We start from the raw sequence: 17,170 nt of genomic DNA, 5'->3' as shown, positions 1-17,170 counted from the left end.
CCTGGGCGTTGCTGCCTTGCTGGGCTCAGGGGCTCTATGCAGGAGCACCTGTGGTGCTGTTAGTGGTAGCCCCTTCCTGCCAGCCTGGCTGGCCAGCCAGGGCCACTTCCATAATGTGCAGGGAGTGTTTGGGGAAATTTCACTTTAAATAATACTTTAACCTGGAGTCCTTTATTGATTTTTTTAGATTCAGCAGTGTCTGAAGCCCTGCTGCTGTTCAGGACTGTGCAGGGCCGTGTCTCAGGTTGGTGATGGAGCTGTTTTGTGCTGCCTGTTGTTTACAGCATGAGGGCCTTTCAGTACTAATCATCAGCTTGGAAGGAGGTGACTTGAACTGACTGAGCATTTCCTCCAACAAACTGTAGAAAATACTGTTTGTGGGAAGTGTGTGGACTGAGGGTGAATGGGTGAGGGGCTCATGGCAGGAAAAGCAACTAACAGGAAAGGGTAAGTAGAAACATCATCCTCCTTGCTCTCAACCAGTTCTTTATCTGAAGTCCTCCTGGTGGTTGCTTTTCCTGCTGAGTCTCCTCCTCCTTCCGTCCCCTTGACATGCAAAATACAGATCCAGTGAATCCCCATACAATGACAATAACAGGATTTTGTTGCTGAAACTCCCTGCATGCCCATTCTGTAACTCTTTTGTAGGATTCCATTGTTTTGGTTACTGCTGAATGTGACATTATGTGACTGGCACCTGCACTGTGGCCCAGCCTGGGATTGTACAATGCAATAATGATTTCAAGCTACCAGGAGTTCAACAGAGTAAAGGTTTCAGGATATGCTTTTTGAGAAGTAAATGGTATTAAAAGTTGTTCAGGTTTTTGGGTTTTTAAAAATACTCTAATTTGTAACTGTTATGCTTCTGTATGAAAATTAAAAGACATATACTAATTTCCCATAAAATATGTGTTTTCTCCTTGATGATTTTCAGCCTAGCTCCTTGAATCACTTTTTTACAGTTAAATGCTGTTGATATTTGATTTTGATGGAGTTGCTTCTGATCAGCACCAACTTCTACTTCATGTATTTTCCAAGCCTAAAGATCAGTCGGTTCCCATTTCTTTACTATGAGGAAATGAAAATTCAATAAGAAGCTTTTGTGACAATATTAAAAAAAAATTTGAAAACAATGATAAAATATGCCCCTCATAATTCACTGCTGACAATTCACTTCTGCTTTTGTGTGTTTAGGTACTTCCCACCAGGGTGGCTATTGCCATGGCGCGGTGGTCCATGCCCTGCAGAAATGTGGCGTTCGTCACATTGACACAGCAAAGAGGTATGGCTGTGAACACCTCCTCCAAAGGGCCATCAGAGAGAGTGGTGTGAAGAGAGAGGACCTCTGGATAACCACCAAGCTGTGGCACAGTGATTATGGCTATGACAACACAAAAAAGGCCTGCTTGGAGTCATGTGAAAGACTCGGTGTTGAATATCTTGGTATGAATCTTTACATATAGCTCCTTTGTTGTGCTTTCCATGGGAGTACTTGCAAAGATGGATGAATTCTGAAAAAAATTTCTATGGTACAGATGGGTCACAGAAACCAAATTCTGCGTTTATTTACACATTTGCAAGTTCCTTGTTCTGTTTGTTCTCTAGGAAATTCACATGTGTACAATTATGAGTACAGAGCTTTTTCTTGTTGCAAATGTTTTGTAAAGGTATTTTTTATTATTAAATTACTTGAGGAAAAACTACACCAGTTTTTTACATTTTTCTAGAATCATCCAAAACCTATAAAACAAGGATTCATAAAACTTTACAATAATATATTGGCAACAGGGTGACAAAGATGCCTGGTTTCTTCTGTGATCTATTTTCTTTTTCTCAAGGAATGGGGGTCCTTTCCAAAACTTACTTTGTAGGTCTTTTAACTTTTTAAAATTCTGAATACTGCCTTTGGTTTGGTCTGTTTGATGGAATATTTTTTGGAGAATATGTTAGAAGTATCTAAAAGAATTTAGAAAACTAAAATTAAAGCTTTACTAACACTGCATTTGTAAATTTACCCTGATCATAACCTGCTTGTTGCCAAAGATGTGATATTGTTACTCCCTTACTAGACGGGCAGAGTTGCAGTAATGATGCCAATTAGTTCTTTGCAACAGGTCATAGGAGAGGAGGCACCTGTGAATAAACATGATATTTGCATATTTTAGCAATAAACAGACTTCAATGAGGAAGTGAATTTTGCTGAATTAATAATGTATAATATTAATGGCAGCTGTGTGCTGTACTCACTGCCCTGTTTTGCTTGAGTACTTTACAAGGTGAACAGAGAAAAACCTGTATCTGTTAAAGACTGAGATACATGCACATCTTTGGCTCCATTCCTTCTGGAAATGTATCTCTTACCTTCTCCACAGGTACGGAATAATACAAAATGAATGAAAAGTCCTTTTTGTTTTTCCTGTGCAAATGCAGGTCACTGCAATGAGACTTTAATAAAAAAAATTTTGAGCCCTCACTTTCTCCTTTAAACTGAGAAATAACATTATTCCTCCTCTCTGTTTTCTGCTTGTTACATTTTGTTCGCTTTCTTTTTTCTTCTGCTTGCTCTGGCACTGGTGCTGAATGTTGATGAGAGGAAAACTTGACTCACTTCCAAGAAGTCATTTGCAGTGATTCCTTCTAGTACTGTAAGTTGCTCTTTTTATCTCAGGTAGTAGATTAGAGTAGATGCTTGCACAAATACTGAGTTTCTCCTAAGAAGAAGTGTTTAAAAGAAGAAAAAGAATATCTGAGAGCAAGAAATGTGCTAATGCTGTCACTATGTGAGTGAATCCTTGGAATAGCATAAACAGAACTTGTTTGTCAGATGTGTTAAGAGCTGAAACTTCTTCTACACATATTACTAAGAGCAATTTAGGACTGTTGCAGCTGCCTGCACAATTAGTCTCCATCCTAGATTTTTCCTCATTTTTTATATTTTTGTTTTGGTTTTTTAATACTCTCAGCTATCTTCCCTCCTTCTTCACCTTTCTTCAACTGATGTGGAGATGTCTCAAAAATTCATACAGCTGTTCCTGAACCACTTAGTCTGCCATGGTGACCTAAATCATATTTATATGATCAGAATAAATCAGAATTCCCTGATTCCATTCCATAGTATTAACCAAATATGTGGGGGTTCACATGTTCTATAAAAATACATAGTTTATAAAGAAAACTGAAAGAGCCTGAATAATATATCTGGGATGTTAGATCTTTATGTTGGATGGAAAGTTAGTAATTCAGAAATGCAAAAAGAAAAAGCTAGAGGAGCTCTGGCAGCTAAATGCACAGCTAAGGCTTTGTTTATGTTCATTTTCTGGAGAGTCCTTAGGAGTTACCCAGTCCATCCATAAACACTGAATTAGAAACCTGACAAATAATCTAACAGGAATTAATAAGTCTTTGCATTATCATTATATGGAATGTGAGATGTTGAAAGCTGTCATGGCTTTTTAAGAGAAAATGTAAAATACTCCATATAAAATACTTATTATGAAGCCTTTTCAATGAACACTTTTCAGACAAATGGTACTAGGAGAGCAGTGTTCCAGGACTTTTTTTTGAGCTGGAAGATTATATATCCATGACATGATGGAAATTTGTATTATTTGTGGGCAGTGGTTGTAACAGATACTCTCCTCCTTGCATTTTCTAAATGTGATCCTCAACTAGCAGTAACAGTAAACCAATATGGAATGGCAGCAGATTTTACAGGTTTGGCAGTAGCAGAATACATTCCTTGGGATTTAGATCCAACCTCTAAAGTAATTTCTTGAGTGCTGCTTTGTGGGTTACCAAATTCATAAACAATTTTATTTTCCTTTTGACTGTCCCGAGTTTGTCCCATTCAGGCAAGTCTGGCCTATTACAAATCCCCAACTGGAGCTGGACAAATGCTCTATCAGCAGCTTCACTGTAATAGATGAACCACATGAAATTAATGAATTGTCATAATTCCGACTCTATTGCTTCAAAACACTTTGTAGATTGTTTCACACTGATCCTTGTTCAATAGAAGGAAACGCAAAAAGAACAAAAAGGATTGAGTGAGAAAGAAAAATACATCATATCAATATTAAGTGACTGTTGAGAAAAGCAAGGAAATATGATTCCCAGCATAAAGACAGCTGGGAAACATTGCAGAATATTTTTTTGCTTTTAGGCTTGATAGAAGGCCAGGCTTGTTTTTCATACTAATAGGTTGTTTTAGTCAAATCTTAACTTTTAAAAAAAATATTGTATTAGGGATTTTGCATAGAAATGCAAACTTTTATTTCCGCACAAACAACATGTTGGCTTTTAAATGTGTGAAACGGCCAGTTAAGAGGAAGTGTGTTGATTGTAGGTGCTGCAACCATTAAGAAGCAATAAGCCATTATATTTTAAGTGTCAGTGTGAAAGCAGCTCAGGTGTTAGTTTTAGTTTTCCTGCACCACTATGCATTGACATTTAATGGCCTCTGCTCACTGCTGTACCATTACAGCCTGACTGTGTGCAAAGGATGTTTTAAAAAGCTCTTAAATATGAGACCAGATTGTGAATGTTTGGAGGTTTTTCCCCTTCTTTCTCAAGTGCATCCTGATACTGTGAATCAAGATGGATTTTTTTGATTTAAGATTATTTTTTAAAAATACATTGTTGGAAGGCATCTCAAGATATTGATTCATTTTTCCCCCGGTACAAGGCACAGCCTCATGTTCTCAGTAAAAATGTAGTCTGTTCTTAAAAACCTCCAGTGATAAAGTTATGTATTTCTTGATTACTGGAACTTCAAGCTATTTCAATCAATGATTAAAAGCTAATTTCTTGCCTCCCAAAGGAATTTAAGAGTATTTGTGTTCTCACAGTACCCCTGGAGGGAAAATATTTTAAGCAAAAGAAAATGTGTATGTGGGTGTAGGGTGTGAATGCGTGTACAAATAAAGATGAAATCACAGAGCTTGGTTAGTGAGGTGATTGTTGTTTTTATTGGCCTGCAGATATGCTGGAAAGTTTTCTAACAGCTGCAGTAGAAGTAAGGTCCTGGCTGTGCTGGGGTGCTTCCCACATGACTGGCAGAAGGACTGTTCTACTCTTTGTCTGAGCTAAGGCACCTTTGCCCCACACCTTTCAGGAACACTTCTTGCAGTCAGGAAAACTGTACTTTGTGATCCAGTAGATGCTTTCTAGTCCTAAATGCCAATATTTTGAAATTTGAAGTAATTTTTATTTCAATGAAAAAGCTTAAATTGAAAGAAACATTATGGGAAGATGTGGTCATGGTGTACCTGGTAACAAAACCTTTCTAAAACAAAGGACAAACAGCAATCTTGTTTGCATCAGAGGCCTCAGACACTGCTACAGAGATGGGGGATATGTTGCATATTTTTTTGGATGTCTGAGGCCCGAGATCTTTCAGTTATCAAATCTCTTAGAAGTCTTTCTTTGGAGACTGTTTCAGTTTCCTGAGCACAGTACAATGCATCTGTGTCTGTGGAAATCCATGATGTAACATTTCTGTGAGCATTTCCACACTGTGGTGTCTAACTGAACAGTCAGGCTTTTGGAGAAGTAACTGGTGGTGAAATTCTGCTGAAGTTTGATTATTTTTGCTAAATTACATTTTTTTGCATAGTTAAGCGGTTCTTATTAGTCTGGTTTGGAGAACATAGCAAGCAGCAATTAAAAATACACAATTCTTCCATTTTTCTGGGGAAAATTCTTCCATTTTTCTGGGAGGTAGGCATCACATCTCAGTAACTTACACCTACTTATATATGGGACTTGCTTTACATAAGCAAAAAAGTTTCAATACAAACATGTCAGTCTCTATGCAGTAAGTAGCCCCAGTAGCATGTATAATTTTGGATCAAAATGAACACTTGATATTAGCAATTCCTAATGCTAATCCTTTGGGTTTATGTCTGATATAAATCAGTGGAAATTTTATTGGCAACAGAATGTGAGTAGTGCTGAGTTTTGCATGTAACCTCACCAAATGCTTTATTCAATATCCCAGTACTACTTTTCAGTTAAAATTGATATTTATTCCAATACCAGGTATTGGTATTTACTTTTAACAAATACAACTTTGTTTCTCAGAGAAATTAGTAAAGAAGTAATTATTGATAGATTGGTGATCAGTAAGACTGCATGTGGAATTGGAAGTGGATTTTATGGATAAAAGAGCAAAGAGCAAGCAACTTTCCCCTTTTTTGGGATACAAAACCAGACACTACAGATGATTATATATGAGTGATTATTGGCTTGTCTAAGCTATTGTATTTTAAAAGTCTAGGAGTTTATAATTGTATTTAAATGGATATCAGGAAGCGCAAATGTAGCTTGTGGATTTTGTGACACAGCCGAAATGATGTTTTCCTTGCTACATCTGTAATATATTTTACTGTACATAATTCTGTACTGTTCTGATTAGATTTTTAAGGTAAGTAAAGCATTTACTTGTTGCAATGATGTGCCAAAATTGGAGCTGGTGTATTATAACAAATTTCATGGCACATTTTCATCTTAAATCAAGGTTGAATTTTTACTTTTAGAGGGGCAAAGCTAATATATCAGCCCACTGATACAGTAATTGTTAGTGTAGCCCTTAATTTGGGAATAAAAGGGTTTTTTCCTCTTTTCTTTCATGATTCCAAAAGCAGAGGATCTGTATTTTCACAAAGAAGTACTATAAATGAATGGATTAGTGTATCCAAAGAAAAAAATACTCTTCTTATTGAAAACAAGTCAGGTATTTTTATTTCTTAACTCTATTTGAACTGCCAGAAAAGGAATATTTTGAAGCACATAGAAAATGGTACACATCTCAGCCATCTATTTATTTTCTTTTCCTGTTTTTCATCAGACTAATATATGCAGCAAAGGCCAAAACCTGTTTGACTGGGATACCTGCAGTTACCTGTTTAATCTGCAGTTGGAATTTGAATAGAAATGTAATTGTTTTCCAAGTATCTCTCCATTTCTCCTTCAGAATGTCTAGCAGTGTCTACAAACTTGTAAAGGAGTTATAGATCTGTAGTTTTTTTAATTTAAGTCTGATTTGGAACTGAGTCCAGTAGATGTACATTTCTCAATGTTCTTCCCTTGCAGGAAGACAGCGCACAAAGAGAAAGGACCAGTGCTGGAGGGGCAGCACTGATCCCTTCTCTCTGGTAACCAGTGACCCAAGGGGTGGCATGGAGCAGTGTCAAGGGAGGTTTACGTTGGTTAGGAAAGGGTTCTATGATTTAAAGATAATTTCATCAGCAGTAAAGCTTAATTGTGTTTGAAATTGTGCAAACATTCCAAAAAATGGAATAAGGCATAATTTTTTTCCCTTAAAATATTAATTTAATTTATTATTTAAATTTATATAATAAATATATATAATATATAAATATTATAAATATTATAAATATATATAATAATATATAATATATAATATATAATATAAATATTATAAATATATAATATATAAATATATAAATATATAATATAAATATATAATAAATAATTTATTTATTAAAATATTAATTAATTTATTAATTTAAAAAAATTACAAAGGCTGATGTGAAATTTAGACAAAAAGTCTGCATAAAGAATGTGCTATATTTTCCAATTTAGAAGTGGAAGTTTTCTTTAGAAAGGAAAAAAGCAGACCCACTGCTGAAGTTGTATGAAATATCTGCAGAACTGCCAAATATATTTATCTTCCGTGAAATGGAAGACGTGCAGCACTTAATAAGCAGTAGTCCACTCATCATTCCAGTGACCAAAATCCTTTTGATTTAAACAGGGCTTGTTATGTGTGGAAGGTTTATTAAGTGCATATGTGACCATGAAATTCTGATTACAGTGACCTAAGCATGTGGAACATGTGCAAGTTCTGCTACCCTTAGCTGTGAATGTGATGTTATAGAATTCATTTATTACAACTAACTGGATACATCCAGTAATGATCACTGAGCAGTGATTGAAACTATTATCATGATAATGTGTTAGGGGCCACTGGAGGGAAAATGCTGTCTCATGTGGTTTGATTATTTATTTTTGGACACTATAATAAGCAGTCTGGTTCTGTTTCTTTTTTAGATCTTTATTTGATTCACTGGCCTGATGCACAGGTTCCAGGTAAAAGCAATCGAGAGGTCCGAGCTGAAACCTGGAGAGCCATGGAAGAGCTCTATGAGAAAGGTGATCTAATTACAAAGCTACCTCAGAAAAAGGAATTATAGTGTGCTTTGGGATTGGGAAACTCATAGTGAGAGATGTTCAGAAATTTAATTTGAACTGGATGTTCATATTTCGATGGAATTTGGGTGTGTAAGTTTCAAAAATCTCTTTGAAAATTGCAGCATTAGCAGTTTGGTCCTGCTTGTAAATAATATGTTGTCAGATTCTGTCCATGAGATTAATAATGGTGTGCATGCTTTCTTGAGGAAATACACTGATTCATTGAAATCTCTATGCCACCACAGAACACCATTGAACACTACAGAATGTCTTTGTAGTAACCTCCTTTTTAAGTATAAATCATGCAAAGTTTTGTCTCCCTTAGGTTTTTTTTTTGGTGACTGTATGATGTCGTTTTCCAGTTGTGGTATTTTTTAACTGCATTTTGAAAGTGAACAAAATAAAATGTCTAGGTGAGAAACAAATACTCAACTGCAGATTCTTTGGTACAAATTTTTGCGAAAAATTTTCAAAGAATGGAGCTACTCTCTCAGGTTGGGATAATTCACTTTGATTTTCAGTGCACAGCAAACTTCAGTTTATTATCATAGTGACAGGAAGAGTAGACTGTAGATTTAAGAGGAAGATTTTGCTCCTGAAGTATGCAGAATCATTAGAAATTACATGAGAGAAGATCCTGTCATGCCATTCTTGGGCCATGTGGAGCACCCTGTTTACAGCTTCAGAGAAGTTCCACAAGTGGGGAGAAGACTTTTGGATGGAGTAATCTATCCACTGACCCAGAGCTGCTGAAATAGTGATTGCAGCAGGGGAGTTGTACAAAGGCAATTTCAGGCTGTGTGCCACTACCAGCTTTACCAGAGCCTCTTACACTTCAGTCCTTCCTTTAATTTGCTGTGCTTCTGCAAACACAGAGGTAAATGATCTTTGAGATATCTTTTGTTCTTTTTATATTGAGCATAAGGGAAGTTGCTAAAAGTGTTTTCTGCCATGTAAGACATTACAACATTCAGTTTTTAAAGTGCTTCTCTGACCTAGTATTTCAAACCATGAATAGCACTTACATCCAAAGATGGATAATTCCACAATGCATTTCATCTTTTCCACTGGGAAGGTTTTTTCTGATGAGTATTTAAGCTACTGCATGCCATTTGTGCCTAGATATGCCATCCTAATTTGCTGCAAACAGGTTGTATTTTCCACATTCTATTATTATTCCTATCCTATGGGATTTATTCTGCTTTTGCATGCATCTTTGTGATCTCTTCTGTTTTACAGGATCTTCCTTTGTCTGTATCTTCCTAATGGAAAAGACTATGAGCAATTCAGTGGTCTTTTATTAAAGTCACTGGAAATACTATTGCTCTTTTCACAAACAGAGGGGAAAATTGCTTTTTGTCTTTGTCTCTATGCATGATACCTCTTTAAAGGTATCTCATGTTAGATTGTTTCCCCCTGTGGTTGCATTTCTTCAATGTTGTTTTCAATTTCCATGTTGCTACTTTCAGTCTTTTTCTGAATTTAAGCATTCTGTGGACTCATGAATCATTTAGCTGAGGATAAATTTTCCAGCTCTGGTTGTTGAAATTACCTCAGATCATTTACAGGGGAAGGAAAATGTAATGGTCTGGTTGAGTCAAGTGCCTTAGAACCTCAACTTCCACACTTGCTTTAGGGGATACAGACTTGGGATGTCCTGACCATAACTATGTGTTCCTGAAATGACACACAGATGTTAACCACTCTGGAGTTGGAAATGCAATGATTCCTGAGCAAAAAGTTAAATAATTTGTTTGCATGGTTAACCACTAGATTTTCCACTGAAGATTAAACTTGCTGCATATCTTTGTGACTTGCTATGTGTTATGTGAGCAACATGGTTTGAATTGAATGTAGGATTTGGTCAGAATCCTTACTGGAGGAAAAGAATAAAATCTTCATTGATTAGGGGAAGAAATTGAAAGTTCTATGAACAAGGGAGTTCTTTGTCTTTTTGACATTAGTTCAGGTAGTCATTGGTTTGTGTTTGGAATTCTGTTACTTTTTTATATTTTGAAATGTTTATTCTGGAAAAAAATATAAACTAAATGCTTCACATTCAAAGGCTGACATTTTAAACAAATAATTTTCTTCTGCAGTCAATTCACAAAGGTAATATTGAAATTATTCAACTGTGAAGTGGGTTTAGTAGCTAGCTGTGTCCATCATGAAGAGCATCTGAAAGTGGAGAGGCAATATCCTGTCCTCTGTAGAAAACAAATTGGTGTTGTGGAACTGCAAGGGTCGTGCAAGATGGTTAAAAGTTGTCAGTATTGACTTAAGTCTTTGATCTGGCTGAAGTTACCAAGAATTTGTTTCATCATTTCTCTGTATTCACAGGTGGTGTGAATTCAGGTTTTTGTAAATCTCATTCTTCAATTTAAATCCAGGTTAGTATTTATTCTGCAGAATTCCACCTACCTGGGACAGGAAACATTATTTTAAAGTAATGTAAATTATTAATTGTCTATTATTATTATTATCATCAATTAAACTAGAAGGAGAGTAAATAAACTGTTAGTACTCCAGACTGTAAAAGTCTGTAATGGAGATTTTTTTTTAATATTATATTAACTTTTAGATAGGTCACATTGGTCAACAGTTGACACAACCAAAATACCAACTCCATCTATATTCATAGATCTGAGAGAATTTTTTTAAAGTTATGTCTACAAAGATTCATTCAGGTTCATCTGAGAGCCCACACAGAGCTTCTGGGACAGACACAGGGCTGCTGTAACACAACTCACAGGGCTCTGGCCTCAAGTGTCTTCCCACCCTGAGGAGAGACAGAGCTTCTGGGTCTGTGCCCAGTCTAGGTCAGTGTGCACTAATTTAAAAGACCCTGTCCCTAAGTAATATAAACTTTGTGCAACAAATTTCAAAAATATCTTAATATTTTTCAGAATTATTAAAATATATATTTTGGGAAGCAGAAAATTTGCATGAAGAATTAAAGAAAACTCATACTATATTGAGTCTGATTTTCATAAACTCCCAAGTTTTTCATAAACTTTGGCTGTAGAAGATTTATTGTTGCAGGTTTATTGCTATTTGAAGGCAGCAGGTGCCAATGAACTTGGTGTGGAATTGGTAGATATGTTTCATTGAGATGTGTGAGCATCCTTGTTTACTGTTTCCTAATCCATAGCTGCTTAGTAATGCTTCTTATATGTACTGCTAATGCAGGTTTGGAGTTGAGCTGTAACATCAGAATATTATCATAAACAGAAAGTAGTAGTTTCAAGTGATGAGAGAGATCCTCTGCTATCACTGAATAATCCCCTCTCTGGTTTACCACTGGTTTTCTATTTCATCAAAAGGGATTTGAGGCTTGCATTTTGTGAAAGACTCTTTTGTCCTGATATGATGTGAAGTGGAATTATGAACAATTTAAAATGAGAATCTGAGTAGTGTTTGTTGGGGATCTGGTTTCCCTCTCCAGTTGATTGCTCACCATACTGAAGTTTTGGGTTGCAGTGCTTGGATCCAACGTGCTTTGGAAACTGAAGGGAATGTGCTTACTGCCCCAAGGCTGGAGTCTCAGCAACACTTAAAAGAAGGTTTCATGTTCTAGCACTGTTCCCTGTGCTTGAATCCCCTGTTCAGCTGCCTCAGGCGACTGAGCAGCTATCTCAAGATCACACTTCAGGTTAAAAACAATTTCCCAGAATCCTGAGGGATACCATGACAGATATGAGAGCATGCCCAAAAATACTGCTAGGAATTCTAAAGCCATTGTTGTCTTTTACTGTAACAGTATGACATACTACATTAATTATCTGTGTTAAAATAACACACCCTGGAAGTTATACCTTCTTCAGTTGTTTTAATCCCTCTGAATTGCATCAGGACCATGGTCCTGTGTCTTTCTTGTTTGTCCTTGAGCTAGAGAGTCTTTGGCTAAATATGTTCATCTTTTCTCCTGGCTAAATCCTTCAGTAGTTTCTTAGAGTCCATTAAATGTTCTACTAGTATCTTTCCCTCTTTAACTTGAAATTTGTATGTTTATACCCTTTGTCTTCTCTTTGCTACAAAGGCAAGATTATACTTTTAGTTTGTTTTGTATTATTCCTATTGTATAGACAGAGCCAAGTCATTAAAGTTGCTGGTTTTCATTAATATCTTTCCAGGGAAAAAATGTGGTAGAGTTCTGGTCAGCAAAGGCAGATAGATATTTATGGTGGTATCCAAACCTATGGCAGTTGTATCATTCCATACCATGAATCAAGCAGACAAATTTTATGTATATTTCCCCAAATCATACAGAAAGTATTAGAATGCTTCCTTCTAATAGTGATGAATTAAAACATTGCTTTATTCATGAGACTTTCATGTGCTGATGAAGAAAGAATTCAGTTCAAAGATTTGTGTTTTGTCTTACAGTCTGTATCTTCCATGTCTTCAGACCTGGGATTTGCATGCGCTTAGGCCTGACCTTGCTTCCAGAGGGAATTGTGCCAACTCTTACAGTAGTTCTGTAGCTTGGGGATCAGAATTCTGCACCTGGTCTTGGTATTCAGCGCCAGTGATCAGAAGATTTTTGTAATGAACAGCCTTCTGAGGAGCTTCTACTGATAAGCCATTGCAACTTCCTGATGTTAAGAACAAATGAATGGCAAAGGAAAATTATTTTCTTTACTGGTTTTAGAATTTTAGTAGATACCTGAAAGTATAAAATAAAGGATTTGGAATGGAATTTAGGATAGTGTTTACTTACACTAAAAACTGCCATTAAAAATTTCTGTGTGACTTCTGGTAGACCAAACTGATAGCTCTCTATTCATGGCAGAAAAGATCTTGTTGCTAAACTGATTTCTACTAGCTCAGGAAAACACAGTTGTAATAATTAATTTATTTAAATGCTGTTAAATTTTTTTTTTTTGTTATTGTTGTCTTCTTTGACTTGTTAATCTGCTGCAGTTTGATTGGAGCTGTTTCACAGGAGCCAGATGACTCAGGTTGCAGTCAGATTGATGAAGACTCTGTCTGTGCTGCAGTGCTGAGAGACAGAGAATTCTAGACCTGTGTCTTTGTTCAATAGCCTGCATTTGTGTTTTCCTTTAAATAGTTATGGGATAAACACTACTGAGGGAAAAGGGAGGAAAAAAATTCTAAAACTTGGTCAGTGAGACATTTGTGCATAATAACTGGTTATTTCTGTTGTAACAGCTGAAATCAACTAGAGTACTTGTAATATCAAGGCTATGGTTTAAATTTTTGTGGTCTCAAAATTGTCCTTTTGTGGAATTATCTTCTCCAGTAGTTCAGAACAGAAGCCAAGCTGCCTGCAGAATCCATTCCAAGATACATACATTGAGTCATATATTCCCTTGACAACTGCAACATTCCCGTGTAGGCATTTGTTGGCTGGCTGATGAAAGCAGGATGGCAAACTGCTCTGACATGGGGAATAGTCACTGCATGTGCTCACTGGTAATTGGGCTGTTCCTGGCAAAGTGACCCTTTCCATAAGCAGTGTCTCTGATGACCTTGATTTTTTGTGGCCAGCCCATCATCCCAGCAAGCTTTTCCTATGCACATGCAATCATTACTCGTCCCTCTGTCTAAAAATGCTGGGAAGAATGAGGGCTCCCAGCCAGGGCTTTTGCCTGAACTTGGCAAGAGTAGTACTGGGGTGGTTGTTGTGGGTTCAGATCCTGCTAGAACTCACTGCCATTTTACTAAAATGGTTTGCTTATCTTTGTAATGTTTAGCAGTGCAGCTTCTGCTGACATGAAATATTCTTACTTGCATCAGAAATTCCTTGATTTGTCTTACCATATTTTTTGTTATGATTATGTGTGTGATTTGAAGAGAGTCTTATAAAGTAAAAGAAATTGTTTGGCCCAGTAATTAAAGCCATGTAACTTCATTCTTGGAAAAAAGTTGTTTTTTTTTTTTTAATTCCAAGTGAGAAGATATCTAGTCAACCCTAATATTCTTACCATCTTCATTGCTGGGTGTAGACCAGTTCAGTCATCATATTTTCTTCCTCCATTTTGTATCTGTTCATAAAAGTAGGAGGGAAAAAGGTTCAGTGAATGGCACAAATTTCTAGCACATCCTTTGCTAGGTGACATACTCTGATATAAATTGTGTGACGATCACCTGACAATTCAAACTGTTGTGTTACAGCTCCACAAAACATTTGCCCCAAGTGTGTTTATGGTAGAAGTCATATGTGAATGTGTGTTCAGAAGTTGCACTGAAGCTTTAATAAGCAAAAGCAACTGACTTGCCTAGAAACGGTTCTTTTTCATGTTGATAATATTCTGTCTGCAAGAATCTCTTGTGAGTTGTTTTTGTGAGAAGCATAGTTCAGAAGTGTGTTTTCATGGGGAGATGGTGAGGATTTGGGTTTTGCACCACACCCTTTTCATCAGATAAGACAGCAATAAAGACACGGAAAAAAAATGTTACACATATTTATGTTAAACATCATAAAGAAACCTTCATTTTAGTATCTCATTTAAAAATAAGAAATTACCATAGAAAAAGTTCTTTTGGTGCAGATGGGAAAGTGAGAATGAATCTAAACTTGCATTAACATCCTTTTTGTCAAAGCTGTAAATAAGCAAGCTCAGCAAAAAGATTTAAAGCAAAAGTTGTGTTCCCATACAGATGTGCCAAGAGGTCCCAGTGTGAATACAAGAACTCTTGTGAGGAAGGCAATGTTGAAATATCTTTCAAAGGAAAGTCCTTGTCAGATAAATTATGCCTTTTCCACAATATACATTATTTTTTTCTCAATAAATAATGTACATTGTGGAAAAGGCATAATTTATCTGTTTTGCATATGTTGAAGAAAAACCTTAGATTTTTAACTATTTTAAATCAGTGTTGATTTATTAACATCAGTTAGGTTGCTGCTATTCATAGCACTTGGGAATCATTATCCTCTCAGATACAGAAGTCCAAAAAGTATTCCAGTTCAAGAAACCATGCCATCATATTTATAGGGGCAACAAACTATGTAGAATATATATATACATTCTAATATATCTTGCCTCTGTTTGTCTGTAATACCTCCAAAAAGCTACTTTTAGGGGTACATATTCTATTCTATTACATAGCTGAGTTGCTGATAATTTTGATCACATTTTCAAGTCACAGTGTGTGGTAGCATTATTGAATAAAGTATGGTGGGATTGATTTTGTCCCATGTAGTGGATTGAGTTTTTTTCATCTGGTCTGGTTTGTAATGTCAACTATAAGGATAAAAATATGTCAACATAACTAAAATAACATTGCATTGAAGTAGTTAGAATGAGCAGTCATGGTCAGAGACAATGTGCATTAAGCCAGTACTATGCTGTATTTTGCTGTTTAGTTAGTCATTTAACAGTTGTGGAAACTGCCTGCTTGTAATGAGTTTTCAGTCACAAAGTTAACAATTGGACTTGTATTCATGCCCACCCTCCTGTTGTCCTCATGGTTTATCATGGTTCAGAGGGGATGTGTAGCAGGAGTGATGATCACAGAACTGCAGACAAGCACCTGTATTGTGGCTGTGAATAGGCTAAAAAGAAATCCTTTGGAGGAGGAAGTACAATTTCTGTATTTGTAGTTTGCCACAGTCTTCCTGTGTGTCTCAGAGAGGGGCACATAGCCTTCTGGTGTCTGTGTGCTTTAGCTTGTGCTGTGGAAACACGTGTTCTTTCACAGATTTAGAAGTTAATTCCTCGTTGATTCTAAGAGTAGTCTGCTTTATTTATCAAGGCTTTGGCTTTCAGTCTGCATGTGGGCCACTCTAAGCCTACAGCTTTGATTTAGCAAGTTATGCTGAAATGAAATCTTGTAGGGTTTCTATGAGTAGTGCAATTTACACCCAGCATGGATATCAGAGAGAATGTGGACCTTTCCAACCTGTGCAACCTTCCTTAATAAAGATACAGTGACTGCAGTTGACCTCTTGTGAAAAGTAGATCCATTTGTGTTTTTATTCTGTGGCCTGAATAGAAGATATAACAGAATGGGCACTGTTCACTCGACGTGGGAATTCTCCCTTGCTCTGACTCATGTAGAGCAGCAGGGAGGGGGAGGAAAATGGGCTCCACAAACCTGGTATCCAGTTTTGTAATTTACAAAATCTTTTTGATCTGAACTTTGTACATTTAATATTCCGGAGGGTATTTAGAAGTTTGATAAAAGTCTGTAGTAGTGCTGGAGAAAGATAAGGCTCACTATTGTACTAAAACAGGGTTGTGGTGCCAAGACAGTATATTTATGTTTTTCTGTTGCAAGACTAACAGTGCCCATCAAACTTTGTATAATTTGGTATTATGCAGAGTAAAGATAAAAATACCCAGTCATTCTCTGAGTTGCAATACAAAATACTTTAGGCTTAATACTCAACTATATTGCAAACCAGTCCATTACCATGATATAGTGCTTCACAGTAGCTGGGAGAAATACAGTTTGGTTAAATTACCCATGTGATAGGGGCCAGGATTTTTTGTGGAGAATAAAAAAAATCCTCACTTTTTTCCCCATTATAATCAACTGTTATTTTGCCCATATGTTTTCTTATGTGTCTTGCAGAGTTTTATGATAGGCTTTCAAAGCTGGATGAAATTTTCTGTTCCAGCATTGTGGTCAGTCAGTTTTTAGCATGCATAAAGGAACCAGTGTTCCTACGTTTTTCTTTGAGCCTGTGAAGTCAGAGTCGCAAGGAATAGAACAAAGCCTCAGAAGATATAACAGGAGCTTTTGGGAGCTAATGGGGAATTGCAAACTCTTTGTTTATTGCACCTGGCACTTTCTCAAAACCTGCCTTGTAGGGGCCAGACCAATCATTTCCTCAAGCAGATATGGAGGATGCTTTCTCTCCCTGAGACAAAGCTCTGTAAGTTTGTAAATAAGATAGTTAAAATGCATATTTTAAGAGTACTTTCTAGAGGGATTATAATTAATATATTGCAAACTTTTATCTCAGGAAACCTCAACTTCAGGA

The 17,170-nt window shown here is 36.4% G+C and overlaps 1 protein-coding gene across 1 annotated transcript in view; it reads left to right on the top strand.

The window, feature by feature from the left end:
* Positions 1-1,461: 1,461 nt before the first annotated feature.
* The window catches only part of LOC134423025 (uncharacterized oxidoreductase YtbE-like), a 32,107-nt gene continuing 16,398 nt past the window's right edge, over positions 1,462-17,170 (top strand). Inside the window, exons 1-2 of the mRNA XM_063165598.1 lie at positions 1,462-2,645; positions 8,074-8,175. Coding sequence (XP_063021668.1) covers positions 8,154-8,175 — 22 coding nt within the window. The 5' untranslated portion in view covers positions 1,462-2,645; positions 8,074-8,153. The remainder of the gene's footprint in view (positions 2,646-8,073; positions 8,176-17,170) is intronic.

This window comes from Melospiza melodia, chromosome 11 (genome assembly GCF_035770615.1).
Source record: "Melospiza melodia melodia isolate bMelMel2 chromosome 11, bMelMel2.pri, whole genome shotgun sequence".
In the NCBI taxonomy this organism is placed as follows: domain Eukaryota; kingdom Metazoa; phylum Chordata; class Aves; order Passeriformes; family Passerellidae; genus Melospiza; species Melospiza melodia.
Note: the sequence above shows the minus strand (reverse complement) of the source record. Positions and strands in the feature narration are given on the sequence as shown.